This window comes from Lycorma delicatula, chromosome 7 (assembly GCF_047948215.1).
Source record: "Lycorma delicatula isolate Av1 chromosome 7, ASM4794821v1, whole genome shotgun sequence".
NCBI classification, from domain to species: domain Eukaryota; kingdom Metazoa; phylum Arthropoda; class Insecta; order Hemiptera; family Fulgoridae; genus Lycorma; species Lycorma delicatula.
Window position 1 is genome coordinate 86,276,118 of NC_134461.1, and position 22,562 is coordinate 86,298,679.

General features: G+C 28.9%; 2 protein-coding genes across 2 annotated transcripts in view; one reads left to right on the top strand and one right to left on the bottom strand.

Annotated features, from left to right (window-relative positions):
* Positions 1 to 15,579, top strand: part of LOC142328325 (lipase member H-A-like) — a 30,608-nt gene extending 15,029 nt beyond the window's left edge. The window contains exons 4-7 of the mRNA XM_075372032.1: positions 7,056 to 7,277; positions 8,427 to 8,589; positions 11,791 to 11,911; positions 15,556 to 15,579. Coding sequence (XP_075228147.1) covers positions 7,056 to 7,277; positions 8,427 to 8,589; positions 11,791 to 11,911; positions 15,556 to 15,579 — 530 coding nt within the window. The remainder of the gene's footprint in view (positions 1 to 7,055; positions 7,278 to 8,426; positions 8,590 to 11,790; positions 11,912 to 15,555) is intronic.
* LOC142328151 (bleomycin hydrolase) lies at positions 15,245 to 22,289 on the bottom strand. The gene has a single exon (XM_075371695.1). The coding sequence runs from the start codon at positions 22,184 to 22,186 to the stop codon at positions 20,816 to 20,818; it is 1,371 nt and encodes a 456-aa protein (XP_075227810.1). The 5' UTR covers positions 22,187 to 22,289; the 3' UTR covers positions 15,245 to 20,815.
* Between the last annotated feature and the right edge of the window lie 273 nt (positions 22,290 to 22,562).

The window sequence follows — 22,562 nt, forward strand, 5'->3', positions numbered from 1 at the left end:
TTGTTAAGTTCTTCATCATAAGTGTCTCCTTCAAAGACTCCTTTAAATTAAATGAGAACATTGTCAAGAGTTACTCAGTAATATTAAGTTAGTATAATATGAAGACAAATAAAATACCTACTGTTTGTCTTGACAGATACACACAGATTACAAATAAAAAATCAGCTGTAGAATCCATTATTTTTTTTGGAGTGCACTATATGATTTAAGTTCTTGCTATTCCACCATATCCTCAGTGTAAGAATAAAAAACTAAGTTTAAAAATATGAAGAAGACTAAGAATAAAGTATTCATGATTGTTTTGTCAGCCTAGGCAATTATATGAACTAGACTATATGAAGAGGACAAACTCTGAGTCTGGATAACTAACTCTCCAATAAGATTTCTTCCATTTCCCTTTTCTTAAATATTCTTCTTTTTTACATTTTTCACCTCTCTGAATCATTCTATTAAAATTTGATATCGCTTAATTTTCCATACTTTGTACTCTCATATAGCAGTTAGTACTGTTTTCTTTTAATCTAATGAATTATTTTCTATTAATTAGACTATTATAATTGGACAAGCTTTTATTACTCGAATATTTTAATAACTAAAGTAAGAAAATTGTAATGACTTATAAAAAAAGGTCATTCCCTTTTCAGAAAATGAACTTGAAACCAATTAATCTAGAACGCAATGTTAACCACTACAACAGGCTAGTTACGGTTTGTAAACAAAGCACTTTTAAAATTTTCATCAACATTATCATCCTTTTCCATCACCAATTGGGTCAGACTGCATATTGGAGATCTCCACTTAATCCTTCTATCATTCTCATTAAACATTTTATTATCCTCTACTGTTTGTTCACATTATCACTTAATTTCCTTACGAATTATCTGCTATCATCAACAAAGCATCAATGACATGTCCATGTCTTGTCTTCAATTTGGAGGAGGCATATAACATGGCTTGAAGTATTTTTAAACCTTGGAGTAAAGAGTAAATGGCAACATCCTGGATTCTATTGTGAGATTCTTAAGAAATTTTTACTGAGTAAGAATTTATTTTGTTTGTGTTGGGACAGTAATTTCCATGCCATTTAGATTGAAGAATGGAATACAACACATTGTCCTGAGTGTGTAAATAATATTGTAAGGCTCATTAAAACTCAATGTCATATAAAAAACAGTTAGAGGATTCTCATGTGTTCACAGAATGAAAATGAAAGTGATTTTGTGGGATCAATGCATCTTCCTTCATATTTGTTGAAACTTTTGAGTATTTATTTCAAGATTCAATCATTTAATTAGAATACCGGATTTAAATTTTTGGCCTTTAAAACAACAAATGTACGCATATATTATTTACATTCAAATAATAAATCAAAATCACTTTCAAATGGATAAAAGATTTCAGTATTATACCATGTATAATTTCTATTACTTGACCTCAACATCCCTTACATGTTATTCTTTAAAGAAATCACTAAATAGCTGTTTGATAGAGTTCTCACTTTTCTTTTAACAGTCCAATTAGTGTTCAAATAGCATACATTTGATACTGTCTGGAAGTACCAGTTATACTTACTGTCCAACAAAACAATATACTTAGCCTAATCATATAATTATACAGCAGTTGTTTTGTAAGCTTTATTTTTATATAAGCATTTATATAGGGATATACAGTGATTGATCAATGCAGGATGACTCTGTTGGTTGTTCCTTTGCAAATGCTCAAAATGCAATGTCAACATATATTTTAATAAAGTATCCATCTTACTTTGAAAGCAGTCGTCCCCTGAAATTGCCATCACTTTCCTCTGGTTCTTGGTCGATCTCGACCCCTATTCGTCCCGAATCCCTGTGACCTCGCAGAGCGAATTCATTGTTTCCCGCAAACAAAGTACTCTGAATAATAGAAATAACAGTTTTCCTGTTCTCTTCTTTTGAGTTGTTGCAGTATCTATTAGCTATTAGCACATCTATAGAATTTTTCTTCCCACATGAAATTTCAGCCAAAATACCACCGGCTACCTCCAAACTTTCTTTTTGATAAAGACGCTTTTCATGTTCTGAAAATCACTCGACCGCATTTTTCCAGTTGTCAAATTTCTCACTACAAAGCTGACCTAAGGGTTGCTTGCCAGATCCAACACCATTCCTTGGAGAAAAAAGTGCAAAAAATTTACAAAAACTCTCCCTCCCTTAAATTCAGAATATGCAAGCCAGTTGCAGCAGTAAAGCCATTTAAAGATTTCTCTTTCCTTTTGTAGGAAAACAAACCCAGGCCCCCAGATATTGTCAGACATCCAGTTTTTTCTTCATTAGACAAGTCTTTTCCTACGTAAACACCAATATCATAAGCATGTGGTTCAATGGAACTTGAAGATGTTGAAGGTTCCGGAACCGGAACAATACACATCACTTTAAATCGTTCAGCGGACACATCAACATTATTGAGTGATGTCGATGTACATTCAATACCAGCTGAGTTTTCACAGGAGGGTGTGAAACTAGTTTTGGGAAGAATATTTGCAACAGTACCGTCTGTTGAGGCAGCGAAGAAATATTTGGCAATGTGAAATTTTCATTAACGTTAAAAGAATCACTACCTGCAGATGACATTTTGCTAAAAAATTGTAAAATTGAACTTTGAGGTCGCTTAGACATATTAAAGTACACAGAACGATAATGTAAAGTTTCTATTTAAAAATTTGAACTGCGAAATGCACAAAATGTTAAACAAATGTTGCACAACAAAATCTGAACTCAGACTAACGAGTGAATACTGCTCAACAATGTACAATATTTCATATATCCACTGCTGCCGCTGCAGAGCTATTGTCAGCGCCCAACAATGTTTCATAACAAGTAAATTTATATGATGTCGGCCTTATTTTATTACAGGTCTGTATTATTATCATACTTTCTTAATAATCAGCACAGAATCGATGGTGTTTACACTCTTTCAGTAGACAAGGAGGGTTACATACTATGAGACTCATCGTGCCAGTGAGAACACTGCCACCTCAGAATGCTGAATGACTGCTACTGTTTCGCACGTTGACTGATGTACTGTAGTGCCACAGCTCTGACTACGGGGATTAAATTATTGAAGAAGGAAAGGCGGTGGACTGGATCTTATGTCAATAGACTTTGTTAGTCTGACATTGAGAAATTAGAATAGAGAATATAATGAAATTTTAAAAATATACTCATATTTATAAATTTATAGTATGTTTATTTTATATAAGCCTAATATTAAAAAGTACTTAAACCTTTAAGGGAAGGGGGTTCAAAGCCAGTAACCCCCCTTGCATATGCCCCTGGATAGAGAAATAAAGAACTTTGATAGAATTAATCAGAGCAGCATTACAAAATACAAAATCAATAAATAAAAAATGGATTAATATGTTTATTGTTGATGTTAATAAAAAAGTTATATGTGAAATAATAGTGAATTAAATTTATGAATAAATGATATAATAGATTCTTAATAAATAAAATCATGCTGTACATTATCTTAATTAAAAACATGGTTTCTGTTTTTACAAAGCAAATACAATGGCTTTTTAGAAAACTGAAAACAAATTTATAGCATATTAGACATTTCATTATTGTGAAAATGCATTAATGTAAAAATATTTTTATAATGGATTCAAAAAAATTATAAATATTATCTGTAGTATGAAATTTACGTAATTACTTTCATGTTTTAAATTATCTTTATTTCCTTTATGATATTAAAGCACTTTTATCTTTGTAGTTACATTTTTAATAATCAACTATCAAAATAGTATAAATATTATGTCGTATCAAATTATTTTCATGTTTTAAATTATCATTATTATTTCCTTTATGGTATTAAAGCACGTTTATCTTTATGGTTGGATTTTTAGTAATCAGCAACTAAAATTTCTTATAAAAAACAAAACAGTAGACCACAGTTTTTACATGAAAAATATACTTTTGCTTAGAATGCTTTGGGAGTCCACTGTAAATGTTTGAATTTTGATACAAAGGATGAATGCTTTATATGATGAACAAATGAATCATATAACAGGTCCTGGCTGCAAATAGCAAATTTTCAGGACTACTTCAAGAAAATTCAGGGTTATTTAAATTTATTTAGAAACTCATCAACAGAATAATATTTAGATTTGTATCAGATAAATTAAATAAACTTGTAAATTAAATATGCAAGTCATCTGTACTTCTGTACTTTTATTTACTAAACAATTTTTCAGCCCAAAATATTTCAAACATTTGGCAGTACATTACGTAAACACAAAGAAAAAGTTAGAAAATAATTGGTTATAGTTGCCTTAGATCAGTATTGTAGCATCTCAGTATCTAATTAAGTCACACTGAATACAAATCCATTGTCTCCTCAAATGTTTTTTTCATTTTACTTTTTTTCTTTTGTAAATGTTACAAAAGAAAAAAATCCATGGTTATAGCATCAAATAATGATATTAGTACACATTTTCCAACCCCCTCCCAAATTTATTAATGCTATCAACTTTGTTTTTATGGCACAAAAATCAAGATTGCAGAAATGATCCTATCTGAAAATATTTTTTGCTGCAAAAGTTCCTGAATGTCATATAATATTAGTTTCCATGTAAATAAAAAAGGTTAACAATCAGTTACAGAATACTGTAATTTAAAATGAAAGTTATACAAATCTAAATTAGCTTTCATTCTAATCAAGCTTCTTCAAATTGTCTTGACTTAACAGTGCTGAGTCTTATCTTGTTTTTGGCACTAGTGTTTGGATTAACTTCTGAAAAAGTTTTGTTTGTGATGTGTTTAGACTGACTCATCTAAATTGTTTTTGTGAGTTTTGAGTTATTCAAGTGTGTTTGGCTTTCAACCATTAGCATTTATGTACATTTTCATGTAGTTATTGATACTTTTACTTGTGTGACATATCATTGAGTTGGTTTGCAAAAAGTGGATTTATTGGTGAAGTAAAATACATATATCTGTAATTTGTATTGATGTAAAAAGCTTTGCCCTATTTGTCAAATATATATAACTTAATTAAATATATATAATTATATTTATAGCAGTCAAATTTATTATAGACCTCAGGTAAATCTAATTTGACTGTTTCGTTTTAATTTATGTTCTAAATGAATAAGCACAATCTAATCAACATTTTCTTAAAAAATTATAAACATTAAGATTCTTCAAGATTCAGCAGAGCTACATTCAACAGCATGATAATACTCGAATGTTCCCAATAGCAATCTCTAAAAAAAATAAAAATAAAGAAAAAGATAGCTCAGATGTAAATGAAAAATTTTCATAATTTTTTCCTTTTAGTTTTATGAAGTCATTTTAAAAATTGTATTTTGTATTTTTTAAACATAGCACAATCATGGAAACCAAAATTCATTCTTTTCCATTTATATTCTGTGTATCATTGCATCTTTTACATATGTTTCAGGTTTTTACACAGTTTTCTAGACTTTCTTCTCATTACTTTTTCCTTTACTTATTTCATGGACTGTTGTTGTACTTTTTGGTCATTTTAATACAAATGAATACCAACATTCAACTACTATTGACAGCCTGTGACTACACACTCAAAGGGAATCTGTACTTAAACTACTCACCATCTTTATAGCCCATTTTCATATTTCAATTAAAATTCAGTAAAGGAAAAGTACCACTTAATATTGGGAAGAGAATGTTTGTTTTTATTTATATATTTATATTATTTTTATATCACTAAACTGTAGTAAAATGGTCCGAAAAAAGAGACAATTCTTAACAATAACCATAATCACTTAGTTTCACTGAGAAACTAAGTTATGAAGATGTTTTTTTTTATTAATTTCCTCATTGAGCCAAATACACTTTTGCACAATACCACATCAAGCCCACAAAAATGTTGTAAAATATTTATCAACACAAGTGACAGTTTTTCTTAGTAACACAAAAGAGCGTCTTCATAATAAACATTATTCTAAACCATTTCTGACTGACTCCTTTTGAGTTTTACATGCATCTTAGTTAAAAGAAAATGACTCTGAAGGTGTAAAGCAATAAATTAAGATGCCCATCCTGTTTCAAATATATTACTGTTTCAATGTCAGAAATTTTATTTTACATCTTGTTAGACGTTAAAATTTTCATGGTATGATTAAATGATTTCATTTAAGAAAAAACCATCATTAGCTTAACATCATTATTAAATATCTATTATACCAATGTACACTAAAATACATTTCATCTTAGTCAGAATGAGTTATATGATATATAATGGACTGTAGAACTTTGGTACCAGTAAATAAGATTCATGTAGAATGATTTTAACAAATTAAAAATTTACTTTTTCTAAGCATTCCATTTTGAATATGCAGCATTTGCAAAAAAGTAGTAATTTATTCTTACTGTATGAAATCAGGTCACAAAACTCTTCGTTATTCATAAGATCCTATAAAACAGAATATCGATGGACAGAGTATTACACTACTTTTTCTGTTTCTGAGTTAATTTAAAACTACCTAACAATCTAAAAGACCCTCTAATCACTTTACTTTAAATAAAATTTTTAAAATGTCCTTTTATAAAAATAGTATGTCTGTTGAATTTTTAAATATCAGCTAATTAATTAAAAACCTGAAATTTTTGTCTGATTTATTTAACATGTACTTAAATATATAACAATTAGCACCTTTAAATTTGATATTTTATTGCATATTGATTTATGTAATTTATTTGGAAAGATAATAATAAAAGCACGAGTAGTGAAGTAAATTATTATTATGCACTTCTATTACTGCCCACATCTATTTATAATTTTGTACTTTATAATGCTGCACAGATCAAGGTTTTCCATTATTTCTCTTAATCCTTCAGATAAATTGTGGATCAGTTCTATTTTGTTATTTGTAGGATTACATAATTATCATTCCTGATATAACATAATTATTTATGTGATCATAATTTATACAAATATTATACTCTGAATATAAAGTATTTTACTCTTTTTTGAATCTATAGTATTAAGGAAATAACTAAATTAAATTATTTTAAATTTTATCTTTTTTCTTTTAGCTGTTTCTTATTTATGTCTTTTTATATCAGGTCTAGATCCTTCCCAGCCAAGTCATATTGTTAAGTGGGACAAAGACATTGGTTTATCTAAAGACAGTGCTAAATTTGTGGATGTCATGCACACTTCTATTGGTGAACAAGGCATTAATAAAAATCTGGGAACTGTAGATTTCTATGTTAATGGTGGAACAGCACCCCAACCTGGATGTTGGCAGAGTGATGGTAATACATATCTCAGTGTGGTTAAAAGAATTTCTCAAACATCTTAACATTTTCTCTTCTCAAAACATTTTTAATAGGTTGACATAATCATAAAGCTGAAGACAACCTGACATCAGTCTTAAGTCATTCCTAAAAATGGTACGATTATTGTATAGTATAATCAAATTTTTTATTTTGGATTTAGGCTTGAAATTGCAAATTAAGTGTAACCAACATAATAGTTTTTAGTTTCTCTTAATTCTGCATAAAATTATAAATTGGTTTAACCACAAACTAATTTGTGATTACAGCCCATCATTTTATGTTATAAATTAAATTTATATATTTTTTTTTTTGGTAATTAGAATTTATACTGTAATATTTCTTTGGAATTGTTTATATCCATTATTCTATTTTTAAACTTAAAAGCAGTTTTTAAAAAACGTAAAGAGGCATTAATCAAAGTAGCCTTCAATGAAAGTAATGATGTTCACCATATGACTAGTCCTTAAGTTGCAACTTATATAGCTGAGCCTGTTGCATTTCAATGGGCTTGGCATGCACCAATACATTTAGATCAGTAGATAGGGATATGGAAAATAATGGACATGTAAGTTTTCAGGAGTGATTTGTATCTCAAGTTAGGGTGTCTATAATTTTTGGTTGCAGCAGCTACCAGACACAGAACTATGAACTGTACATATTATGAACTAAGAATTGTATGTAAAACAATGAACATAATGTAGTAGGTGAATTTCTAAGCTTGGTTAAAATTAGTTTTTGATCTCAATTACTCGTATTAAAAAAATTATTTCTTAAGGAATGCATTTATTAAGGATAGGAAATATTAGAGATTAGCCTGCTATTTATTTCCTTACTGGAACAGAAAAAAAATTCTCAAGCTACCCTAAAGTACAGTAGGAATTTTGATGACCAAATTATTGACTATTTCTTTTAACCTCTTAAATTCATTCCAAAGAGACTTAACTTGGAGAAATCTTTGAGAAATAAAAAATGAATAACAATACATTTAATAATAAATACTTAATTCACTGAATTATAAATATGAAGTGTAAATACTAAATTTAAGCATTTCATTTCCTGTACATATCAAGTGATTAATCTTTCTTCAGTAAAATACTTAGTTATGGATTTATTTATTATCTTCAGGTGGTTGTTCACATAGAAGAGCACTCTTGTACTACATTGAAGCATTAAAAGGAATGATTATTGGTGCACCTTGTAAAAGCTACACTCTTTTTAAAACTGGAGAATGTTGTGATACAAACAAAATGATATCATTTGGAGATGAATTGGCAGATATTCATAACAAGTAAAACAATAAAGTTTATTTTTCTAGTTTACAAAAATTAAAACAGAAATTTATGTATAAAGAAATCCTTGAGAAGGAAATGTATAAATAATCCTTGATATGTAGATGTGATAAACGTACGAGGGTTATTTTTTGTCAAGGTCCGATCGGTCACGAAATAAAATCCCGCGCAAAAATCGCATGAACCTTTGCACATATGTGTTGCGCAGCGTCTCTAGTTTGGCCTTCAATCATGCCGCGTCACTTCGTTTAGTTCTGAACACGCAGCTAGCACGTAGACGGTCTAGTGGTGAAGCATCTTCCCAAATCAGCTGATTTGAAAGACGAGAGTTCCAGCGTTCAAGTCCTAGTAAAGCCAGTTATTTTTACACGGATTTCAATACTAGATCGTGGATACCGGTGTTCTTTGGTGGTTGGGTTTCAATTAACCACACATCTCAGGAGTGGTCGAACTGAGAATGTACAAAGACTACACTTCATTGACACTCATACATATCATCCTCATTCATCCAATGAAGAATTATCTAAACGGTAGTTACCGGAGGTTAAATAGGAAAAAGAAAAGAAAGCTAGCACATAAACATGTCTACAACAATAGCATCTCCCGCCAAGTGTGAAGTGCGTGCGGTAATTCGATTTCTTCAGGCTGAGAGGTGTAATGCAGCTGAATTCATCGACGAATAAATAATGTATACGATGAAACTTGAATGAGTGACAGCAAAGTGCGACAACGGTGCAGGAACTTTAAAGCAGGACGTGCAGATATTCATGATGCAGGCGGTCAGGGAAGGAAGCGAGTGGATGAGGCAATTCGAGAAAATCGTCGATCCACAATTTCTGTATTGAGTGATTCGTTTCCTGAAATATCAAGGTCAGCTCTCTACACCATTGTGAGTGAGAGACTGCAGTACCGCAAACTGTGTGCGAGATGGGTTCCCAAGATGCTGTCCGACCATCACAAAACAATGAGAATGGACGCCTCCCTAACGTTTCTCCAGCACTACCACAATGAAGGAAAAGATTTTTTGAACAAAATTATCACAGGGGATGAGACACGGGTCCATTTCGAAACTGAAAAAACAAAAGAACAATCCAAACCAAAGAAGTTCAAGCGAACCTTCTCAAACAGAAAGTGTATGGCTACTACTGTGTTCTGGGATCGGATTGGAGTTCTCTTGGTGGAATTCATGGAACGTGGCATTATCATTACTGCAGCCTCATACTGCGTGATTCTTTAACGTCTACGAAGGGCAATTCAGAATAAGCGGAGAGGAATGTTGTCATCAGGCATTGTCTTTCTCAATGACAATGCTCGGCCGCACACTGCAGCTGTAACAAAGAAGCTCCTACAGCGTTTTCGTTGGGAAGTGTTTGATCACCCACCATACAGCCCGGACTTGGCTCTATCCGATTTTCACCTCTTCGCTCACGTGAAACGCTTTCTAGGAGGACAACATTTTGGCACAGACATCGAGCTGCAGACCAGCATAGAATCATGGCTGAAAACACAGGTGGCTCCGTTCTATGACGAGGGTATTGGAAAGTTGGTACCACGCTATGACAAAAGTCTAAATCAGAGTGGTGACTATGTAGAGAAATAGCGTAACTATGTAAGTACTTGTTACAAATAAAAAATTTTTTATTTTCACGGTTTTAATTTCGTGAGATCGGACCTTGAAAAAAAAATAACCCTGGCATATACTTCAAAAGTCTAAATTTCTGTTTTCCTCCTACCACATGCATGTAATAGAAGGGCTTAAGGGCTTGGCTTTGCCTGAGACATCTCTTTTTCTGATACTGTATCTCATTTGTTCAATATAGGACTTTGTACAAATAAACCACAGAGTTTCTTGATTATTATGTATTTTTTATAAGCGAGTCCTATGTGTTGTAGTTTTTTCCTGAAAGATATGATTTACCCAGTTTGTAACTATTTTTTTTCTGAATCTTTATTCAGTCCAGTAAGTATAATATATTTTTTAGTTTAAATATATTTATTTTATGTGAGGGAACTAATGAATAAATGTCTCCCATTGTTACTTTTCTGTAAATTTTGAAACTGCTCTTTTGATGGTTGCTTATTGTAAATGTAAGATAAAGAAGATTGATTTAAATTTCTCATGTTGTCTTTGTGTAGTAGTCATTGCCTTAGTACAACAAGATTGTCATCAAATATATCTATGCAGCACATTACTTTGTGAGTGTGTGTTCATGTGTTTGTTTGTAAAAGGATTTTTGATAGAATGTTTGAAGAAGAAATCTAAGGAATGTTTATTATATTTTATGTAATATTTTTGTTTTAATGTAAAAAAAATTATAAAAAAACAATTTTACTAAGTACATCCAACATACCAGGAAAACTCAATTTTGTCTCAATATTAGATAAAATGACTCGTACAGATATAATTTTCAATATGTAAATAAAATAATTACATGCTTTTTATATAAGCTATTTAACAGAATTTAGAACAGGTATTAGTTTTACACTTATGCATCATTGAAATTAAAGATACCTTAAAAAAAACAGCAATAATAATAATAATATAATAAATTATAAGTATTAGGTAGATATATTTATATAATTATGTACTTGAAAGCATATCAGCTCCAACAAACCTTTGCCTTTTGAACATGTCATATATATGATTTTATTTGTGAACATTATCACTACATATCATGGAGTACAATTAAATTCACAACCACAATATTATATAAACCTGTGAATAACATAACTAATTATCTGCATTCTAACAATAGAGTAATGATAAGTCATATCAATAAATATTAAGAATAATGTAAAAATAAGTCTGTGACTAAAAAATAAGACTGACTATAAGATTTACAGATCATATCAGGGCATTTAAAATTGTATTTGCATGTGTATGCCATTAAAAATAAACATTTTTTTTTTTAATGAGTTATTTCCATAAAAAATGTAAACGTTTGGAAAAATATTTCTTTAACAAACTAAAAAATAATATAACTGGACTAATAAACAGAAAGTTTACTAAGAGGACTTTTTTTTAAAGTAGCAGGTTGATACAACTGGTATTTAATGAGAATATATTGTGTTAAATATTTTAATCATAAAGATTACCTTACCAGATTATAGTGTACAGGAACATTTGGTGTTATTTTAATAAAATCATGTAAGAAAAGATATACATATTTAATTAATTAACATTTTGTGTTTTTTCTCAGAGATGATGACATACAATACTACTTAAATACCAATTCTGTTTCACCTTTTGGTTTGGGTATTGAAGGTCAACCAAGAATTTGTCTTGAAGATAAAAATTCCAAAGAAGGAAGAGCTATAGATGTAATTAACAACACTGCAGTTGTAAAATATGAAATCAATATTTTATTATACTTTATACACCATTTTAATTTTATTTATATTTTTTGGAACACATAAAATTACTCATAATTTTAATGTTACCATTTTTTTACTTGAAAAAATAAAATTTAAATAAACATTAAAAATCTGTATTTCAACTGCAATGTTCAATTCAGTTGAACAACTGAATGTCATTACTAAGAACCATTAATTTATACTGTGGTACAACAAATTTATAATAGTTGTTTTCTATGAAGAGAAAAAAGCGTAAAGATATTTTGATTTACCCACTTTTAAGTATTTCTTAATCCTGAATTAACTTGCTAAGAATTATTTTTTCATCTTAAGAATTATCCTATACAAGATGAACAAGCACAGAACAAACTTAAATAAGGTTACCTTAGGACTTAATGTCAGTACCAACTGACAGGAATTATGAAGAAAATGTAACAACTGCTACAAGCAAAACAGCCTATGCCATCAGGTTATAATTTCTCAAGAAAAAAATCATTTGTTGATGGTATAAATAAGTCAAAAATCACAATGCAATTCTGCAAAAAATCAAAACCTGCATTGTAATTAACAAAGGAAAAACAAGATATTAAGAGCAACAAAAATTAGATATTACAACTACCAATGTAGGCACTACTAGCACCAGAAGATAGATTTTGTGCTGAGAAATAATCCCACTGGACAGCAGATGTATAAAAAGATGGAACTCTTGTCAAACAATTCAATAAACTGTTTTAAACTACAAGGATTGAAGAAACTGCTCCATGTAATCAGATCTTTTTAAATCAAATTGGCATATACTTTACTGACCCTAACATGACTCTTAATAGATAAACTTCTATAAAGTTTAGATACAAGTTTATGAATAATCATATAAAATGAAAATGCTATTAAACACAGATAGTCAGCAATGTAGTTTATTACTGAGAAATGACACTAAACGTCAGCACAAAAACTGATTAAAGAAATTCAAAAAGGAGTTAACGGTTAAGGCACAGCTATAGGTATCTAGCCTCGAAAGGTTTTGCAAAAAAGCTGTGATCAGTGGACAATGTATAATAAAAAAAATTACACTTTTTTGGTTGATGCCTCTTGTACCTCATTTCCATGCATCAATGTATATGGGAACAAATAATCTATTTGCTTTTAGTGTAAAAATAACACATCATGAACTTTGCATAGTTGGAAAATGCAGTATTAATATAGTCTACTTTTAGAATGAAAATTAAATATACACGTATACCAAATAAACATGTTTTTATTTTGTACGAATGATTGTAAAAGGATGTGCAAAAAACACTTTCATAAAACGGGCAGTTTTTTAACAGTTTTGTAACAGAACATTCCAATCACTAAGCTGCAGCTTTTCTGAACCTTAATTCAATAAATTTAGTTGAGGTAGGTTAAATGCATTTCTTCATAATCAGGGCTGCAAATGGAAAAATCTGGCAATAAATGCTTGTGAAAGAAATTTATGGTAAACAATTGACTTTTTAGACAAAAAAGGTTTACCAAAATATAAGAATAAATTTTTGGATCATATTTTATGCTACATATCTAATTAAACATTTCATATGATTTATATTTTACACATTTCATGTTTGCAAAAAAATGAATTTTCAGCAAATAAATTTGCGAGATACAAAATTTACATTAATATTAGCAGTCATAAGAAAGCGAGTTTGTTAAAAGTCGCAGAATTTTTGCTTAAACAATATTCAGAATTTCATCGTACGAGTAACGTAGTTATTTTTTTAACATAATGCAAATATAAATTCAAACTAATTTTATATAAGTAATTACAAAATTATTTGGTTTCAATATAAATAGAAAAAAGAAAAACATTTTTTATTCAGGTTGATTTATTCATTAAAAATGCTTAATTTATTTTGCAACAGATATTAAAAAAAATAAAATTGTTTTTTTAACAGAAATTCACAAAAATAAAAATGGCTTCACACATCGTGTAATTATATACAAACATTTATCAACAAATACTGCGAGTAAAAATTAACACCTTCTTTAATAAATCTAACACAATGCTAAATGAAATATGTTACATACAAAAGAATTTCATAATCTCAAAAACAAATATAAGAAATAAGAACATCGGTAAAACAAACTGCACTATAAAAAAATTATTACAAGGCCATGCATACTAGCACCATGCCCATTACCAGTATACAATTACTGTGAGAGTAGACACAGCTGCTTATCAAGCATTTTAAAAGGATTAAATTATTATACTGTTACATACTAGATAATCTTTTATTATTAAAATTATTAAAACACATACTTTGCATTTCTTTTTATATTTAAATTCATATAAAACAAGCTTTTTTTGGTAAATATATCTAACATACAAGTACATCTACCTCCATATTTAATTCAAAGTGGATTTTTGTAATTCATTTACTCCTCATTTCAATAAAAATATTAATAGATGGTCCCTTATAAACATAGAATTATGTAATGAACCCTAATAATCTGTTGATTAACATTGTTTTGCCTCTGAATAACCTTTTTAAAGTAGTAGCACATTTTGAAAATAATTGTACATACTACTGGAGTCTTCTATTTTTTTTCTAACCTCAGACAAATAACATTTAAGATATTTTACAAGTGATTATTAAAGTAATTGTAGAAACTTTAAAAATATTGCTATTGATCTTTGTTAAAATAGTAAACTACAAATCCTCTTGCAAACAGATAATTCTGCAATACCTGAAAGATGTCATGGCTTAAGTCATGTTTTTAAAATAATTCCTGTAGATCACTACATTAAACAATGTTAAATGCAGTTTTATTGCATTTTTATGAGGGTAATGAGCACAGTGGTAGATGCAACCCAAATCCCTGTCCACAATTACCCAATAGAAATCTTTGTAACTAAAACTACAGTTTTTATCAATTTTCTCATTGTCATTATATTTTAATTATTCTTCAGCTGCAAATAACACATTTTCCATTCTATTTTGATTACTTAGTCACTACCTATGATTCTAATCACTGTAACATTAGCTAAGAATTGAAATTTTCATCAAACAGCACAGCAAAATAATAATTTCATTTTTTTTTATTCAATATCGCCACAAGCTTGAAGCCCTGGGATCTTCAGATGAAAGGCCAAAGATGCCTACCACTCCATCAAGGAGATTGGCTATTATCACCTAATACAATATAATCAAACAAATATATAGTATAAGATATAACTAACAAAACAAACACAGTAATATATTACCTGTTTAAATCATGAAGTCTAATATGTTAAGAATACCCCCACTAAAATATTAATTGTAAAAATTATGAGATTTTAACTAATTATTTTCAAATCAACAGCAATTTATTACAATTTTCAGGTTTTCAATTCAACCTATTTTACATCGACTGTTTCCCGAAGAAATTGAAAAAATATTAGGACATGCTCTACAAGTTATCAATAAACAAAAAAAGTTCATATAAAAATGGATCTGGAAATACTTCGTTTTCAAGTTACAGCTTGTGAAAAATTTTGCCTTGCTTTCTGCTCAAAGGGTAAAATGAATGCATACTGAAACTGGAACTTAAATTAAAAGGTAAATCTGATGGTTTTTGATCTAAAAACTTTGTAACAGGTTGCAGAACTTTTGGTTCCGTGACCTTTCTTTCTTTTTCCTGTTTAGCCTCCGGTAACTACCGTTAGATAATTCTTCAGAGGATGATATGTATGAGTGTAAATGAAGTGTAGTCTTGTACATTCTCAGTTCGACCATTCCTGAGATGTGTGGTTAATTGAAACCCAACCACTAAAGAACACCGGTATCCACGATCTAGTATTCAAATCCGTGTAAAAATAACTGGCTTTACTAGGACTTGAACGCTGTAACTCTCGACTTCCAAATCAGCTGATTTGGGAAGACGCGTTAACCACTAGACCAACCCGGTGTGGGTTTGGTTCTGTGACCTAGGTTTGATGTTTAGTAACTGTTAAACTGCTAGTAAACAAATAAAATTTTGTAACAACATATCAGCTGAATATAGATAATTGTTAAAGAAATTTGATCTTTATTAAAAATAAAACAAGAATTGTTCCAATCATGAAAAAATCTAGAAATAAAATCAATTATTTAAGGGGACTTCACCATTAATTTATATTCCAAGAATTTCAGTATGGCTTCATTTTATTCTTGTACAGAAATTAAGGTGAAATTCTCTGCAAACTATAATTGAAAACTAAGCATTTGAAGACCAAAATTTATATGAACTTTTTTATTTGTTTTCACTTTTAAAACATCATGTCCTAAAATTCTTTCTGTTTCTTTACGAGATATCTTGGTGTATGTACTATACAACTATGAGTATGTAGTATACACAATGAAATATTCCTTAGCCAGATGCTGGCCATGGAAAGAAAGATATCTGGATAATGTCACTGAATAGGAAAATCACTTGGGCTGATATCTGTCTTCATATATAATTGCAGTTAAAAAGTAACTCAGTATAATATCTCTAATTCATTCTTTGAATTCCTTTATAATAAATCAAGCTAATTTTAGCAGTAAGCCCTCTCTTCCAAACAATCTCCCCAATCTAACAATGTGATCTTATTCAGTATGGCTCATTTTAATTTAAAATTCATTATAATCCAAGTTGAAGTTTCAGCACCAAATTAAATAAGTAGTAATGCCACAAAATAAAAGCTTCAGTTTTAAGAGTTCTTATTTTATTATAAAAACTAACAATTAAACATAGGACTATAAAAACAAATGTTATCAAATACAATAAAAAAAATATAGCAACTTCAAATATATTTTGAGACTTTTTTAAAGAAAAAGATCCCCTTGTAATCCCCTTAACTAATTGCAATTGTCATCAATAACAGAGTAAATAAATTTAAAAAATAACCAGCTTTTTAGTATCAGTAGAGAAACTACATTACAAAGTAGTATCAGTGCAAATCTACATTATTTATTTTTAGTCCTTTTCCTCTCGAAATGTAAATGATATCTGATTACTTTATATGTTTTATTTCAAATAAAACAAACCACAATTTATCCATCTTTGATTATAATCTATTACAAATATAGCATATATAATATTGTCTAGACAGGAAGTCAATTTACAAAATTGTTCAAATTTTTAGGATCAATGTTTATCCAAAAGTATCTGTATACCAAGGTTCAAAATGTGTTGTAAAATAATTTTTTTAAATATATTTATTATGAATACCACTACATAGTTATTCAATATAATCCTCTGAACTGGATTCATATTCTTGATTCAACTTTCAACATATTTTTTTACAAAATACCTAATTCATAGGTTTGATGTATATTAAAATTTTATCCAGAAGGTTTCTGTGGTGGTTCCATTGTGAGATTTTCTTAAAATCTTTCTCTTATGTTATATTAATTTTTTTTGTAGGTACTGCTTAAAATTAGATTTTTACTGTAATTATGCATATATCATGGAATTGAGTTAAAGTACATTCATATAATTCTAATTTCACACATGCTTCAGAATTATGAAAAACATTTTAGTAATGAATTTCCAGTCCCAGTCAAAAATCAAATAAGAATAATAGAACTATATTAGACAGTTGTATATCAGACAGTTGCATACATAGTATACAATAAAACAGGCCAAATAAAATGGTTACCATGAAATAGATAGGAACTAAATTACTTTTTTCTTAATATATACACAATGGTAAAGAAAAAAACACTACCTTAAAATTGGTAATTTTGGCAAGTTGTTAAACCTTACAAACTTACTGGTAATTTGATTTCTTTTAATCTGCACAAAGTAACAGTTTTTAATTTTTGAACCCCCACAAAGAAAAAAAGCATTTGACAATTATTTTTCATAATTTAATAGAAAACTAAGGATATAACTAAAATTTAACATTAAAAAAAAATCACAATGTAAGTGTGAATTTCTTTTATAAAACATATCAGTAACAAGAAAATATCCAATTGCACATCAAACTACTGTGGCGACTGCTCTAAAATTAAATTACACAGTAATTTTTTTTTCACTGCAAGCAAATTTTTTTATATTATTTTTGTAAAAATGAATCAGTTAAATGCATAATATTATTAAATAAAATCACAACATATTGAATATTTATGGGATGGTTACTAAAAAAAAAAAAAAAAACAGCCCTACAGACATCATTAATATTAATGGAGGACTATTATCTAAATAATACTATTTTATATTTAGATATCAATTAGTATTGTTATTTTATTCTAATTAAAAGATTATATTGAAGCACATAGGTTACAAAAAAGTGAGTAAAAATAGATGAAATGGAAAAGATAGTTTTTTAAATAAATATTTAATATTTCAGAGCTGTAGTGAAGTGTACCAGTATCTTTTTGTAATTACTTTTTTGTATTCCACAAAGGTTAATTATTTTATTTAAATAAAAATAAAATTCTGACAGAAATCTTTTTCTCTTCTAACAGTGAACATTGTATAAAAATAATACTTTGAAATACATTTTTACTAGCAGTCAAAACATCTGATAATCGTTAATTGTTCAAAAGTAAAAAGAAATTGTTAAAGAAAGCTGTAATTTTGTCAAAAATCAATAATACTTTGGGATATACTTAAACGTAATGAAATATATTTTTGAGAAGAAAGCAAAAGTTGTGGATATTTTCAAAAACTTATTTAATGACTTATTTAACTACTTCTAAGTCTCAATGTATGGTTGGTTTTCATACATTTACTTTAAAAAAATCTTGCATGAATTCTTTTGTCATGCTAAATTAATTTTAAAAGATTTTTCTAATATAAAACACCTTAATTACAATTTCATATACAAATAATGAACTCAACTGTTGTAATTGCTTAATTTACAGGAGAAATGTAACTTTTTTAATGTAATTATCACATACTAGGCTACATTGTAGAAAGTTTTTATAATAAACTGTAACAAATGTTATCTGTAACACTAATGTTAAACTGTAACACTGTTATCTATACTAAATGTATAAAAATACCTGTAAACATACTTTAAATTACGATAAAGTATATTTTAAGATTGTTTTGGTCAGTATTTCTATACATGTTGTTTGTAAATGTAGACAAATATATTAAAAATTGTATATGTTCAGTTATTTCATAAGGTTGACAGCTAGTGTGTTAAGTAGGTGAAGAACATTTGTGAAATGCCCAAATGTTTGTTATGTACATGTGATTAAGAGTAATGCAGATCAGTATCAAATATGGACATTTTTTATCTCTCTTTTGAAGATGTGATATTCTACTTAAGGGACTAGCCTGTAGTCTAGATGAGCAACAAATTCAAAAAATATTAATGGTTGCAGATTTGAATGAGATTTGGCACTAAAACACAAGCAGATATAATTTCTTAAAAATTCAATGTTTCTTTAAGTTTAAAAAAAAATCCTCCTAGTATTAAACATAACTTCATAAATAATATTGAACAATGTGCTTTGCTAATAATTATGTCTTCTCAATGGGAAAATACCATTTGTTTGAAACTGGTATTACCATTACAGAATGAAATGTGCTGTATCTGAAAAATAAATCTGCAATTGTATATAACGTTTTCTTCACAAGAGAGAGAAAGAGAGCAAAGGATTATTAAAGAACTACATAATAAACCAAAAAAACATCAACCCATAATGCAAGTTAATAGATATCAGGTTGAAATACATCAATTTTTCTCTATATATACATTTTATACATTTGTTGTTTAATATCCTCCCACAGATCTAAAGCATACAAACAGAAACACAACAGAAAAAACCTGCATTTTTGTTAACACCAACTCCACTTTAATCCCTAAATAAATCATTTGTTACTTGGTTTAATACACACAAGGAATTATTATAAATAAACAATATTCTAACAATTCTGGGTAAAGTAAAAAACTTGTATAATACAATAAAATCTAGCATATAACTGGATACATACAAAAAAATCCAAATAAATGACCAACTCACACCAAAATCATACACCTATTTTATTTAAGGTAGCACGATAAATCTCAACTAACCTAACTGGATGCTGAAAAATCTTGATATATAAAACTTTGGATCTAGATTTTATTATACAAATTTATCTAAATCTGAAATATATTATGTCAATATTTCTCTTTTTTAAAATGCCCAAATCAAGGTCATTCACATGGAGCAAATTCAACGTGGTTGAAACAATATTTCAAACTAAATATTAGAAAATATGTTTCATTAAGGCAAAAGAAAATTAAAATTACATACAATATTGCTCATTTAGCTATAAAGTTTTTATATATTTATATTGTAAAGCTCAAAAGGGGGCCAGTGTCAATTCCCGTGGTTGAGGAATTAAGAAACTGGAAAGATTCATTAAAACAATAATTTTAAGTACACTGGTGTAAAGCTAAACTATTCAATTATATTAACACTGATATGGATAATAAAAATTACCACATTAAAATAATTTGCAGGATTTACAATTATTAACAAAGGTTATCAATTGAACAACTTGAGAGCAAAAGACTACAATTCAATAGCCCACGCCCACATACAGACAAGGATAAATAATAATAATAATAATAAAATAATAAAAACTATTAATAATTACTAATTATTTAATAAAATAATTTAAAAACATCTTGTTAAATAATGCATCACAAAATTATACATTAAACACACAATTAAAAGGATATTATTAATAAAATATTAATCATGTTATTAAACACAATTTTATTGATTGTACCTAAGTAAAATTCTTAATATGCTATCTATACTTGGTCCATAACAATTAAAATTTATTATATGAAATTTATATGTATACATTACATATTTGTATATTATGCACTATATATATTATGCATTACAAGCACAATGAATGGTAAATGCTTGAAGTAAGTGTTGGTCAATCGGCCAACACACCCATCGGATCCCATAAAGGCAACACAGTAGGCGTTTGCTTGAAAACATCCATTACAGACTGTGAAATAAATTTTTTATCAACGACTATTTCATAAACATATTCTTTGAACCAATCTGTAGTCATAAGGAAATAACCTTTGTCACCACGATCATCACCCCATGAATTCTCTACACGCCATTTCACCGCTTGTAAATCTTCATCAATGGTCACTGCTGTAAGTACCATTGCATGACTCATCTGTGATTCACCATATATCATCCGTTCAGCTTTGTTAATTGAAATTGACACATCTTCTTTAAATACAGCATTGTAATCATGAATTTTTAAATCTTGATATCCTAATTTACTTGCAAATCTCTTTGCCACTTCACACCCAAACCAAACAGCTTCATTATTTTTAATTGACTCTGCAGCAGCAGCTATAAGTACTTCAATTGGTTGATTATTGTACTCAATGGTGCAACCACCAACCATATTGCCCAAACAGTCTATTGTATAAAGTTTACCATAAGGGTTATTAGGACGTGGGTCAGACACTAAGGCTACTTTATCATTAACGTTATAATGAGGTCTTATAAGCTGATTATAGAACTCTAACGGAGTAAATGGCCCATGTTTCTGATATTGCTTGTTTTTATCGTAATATTCCCAAACAAATTCTTTTGGTGGAATACAAAGACAAATGGAAACTATACGATAAATGGAACACATCTGTTCAGTAATCTTCTTCTTAACATCTTCATCCCCAGCTCCAGAGGAAAGTAGATTTCGTAAAACCAAAGCAAACTCTCTTAACTTACTACGTAATATACCATTTAAATGACCACTGGATTCAGCTGAATGTGAATCTGGAAAATATTTTTTTGGCAACAAACCATACTTTCTAATCAAATTTAAAACCATATCCCACTGCCCACCATCAGGAATAGGATCACTAAGAAGTAATGACACTAAACGTCCCTCAACTTCTTCCCCTCGACGATAAGTATCAACAATTGTGTTAAGAAAAAAGTTTGCCCGTTCAATTTTATCCCAAAAGAACAAGTAAGCTTGACTAAATTCAAATTCATCTATATTGTATTGTTTCATTACCGGAATACGAATAACGTTCAATGCAGCAAATAACCAACATCGGCCAGTGCTTTTTTGGTTGGTCACTGGTTTACCTTCGAAATCGATCTTATGCGTGTAAACATGTTCCAATTCATTGGCTCTAGTGCGTGAAATACATACTTCAATAGGATCACTTCGGGCACATGCATTCAGAGCAATGACATTACTTGGATCTTGATAAAACTTTTCACTAAATTCACCAATTGTTTCTTTACTCAAAGAAAGCACTTTCCCCTCCATTGTAAAGTAAAATTAAGTCCAACAGCCTAACCTCGCACTAAATTTAACACAAACTGCCAACTAAGCTCTTTGTTGGGTAAGGTTAAACGAGAACTGTGATAACGAAGGTTATCCAACCTTTAAATTAGAAGTATTAAAACTACAGTGCGTAAATTAAACGTATTCATCTTTCAAAATAATTATTATTCTAATATCAATTAATGTACTTTTAGAAAAAAACATTATGGTAAAAAAATTGTTGTAAATTTTTAATACACAAGATTAAATATAATTAATTGTATAGAAGATATAATTATATTAATTGTATTTATTTTTTTTTTTGATTAAAAATATATTCACCGTTAATTTTATTATATCTATTTAGTTTTTCCATATT

Coding starts and splice junctions, on each gene's coding strand:
- LOC142328151 (XM_075371695.1), bottom strand. CDS start 22,186: ATGGAGGGGAAAGTGCTTTCTTTGAGTAAAGAAACAATTGGTGAATTT.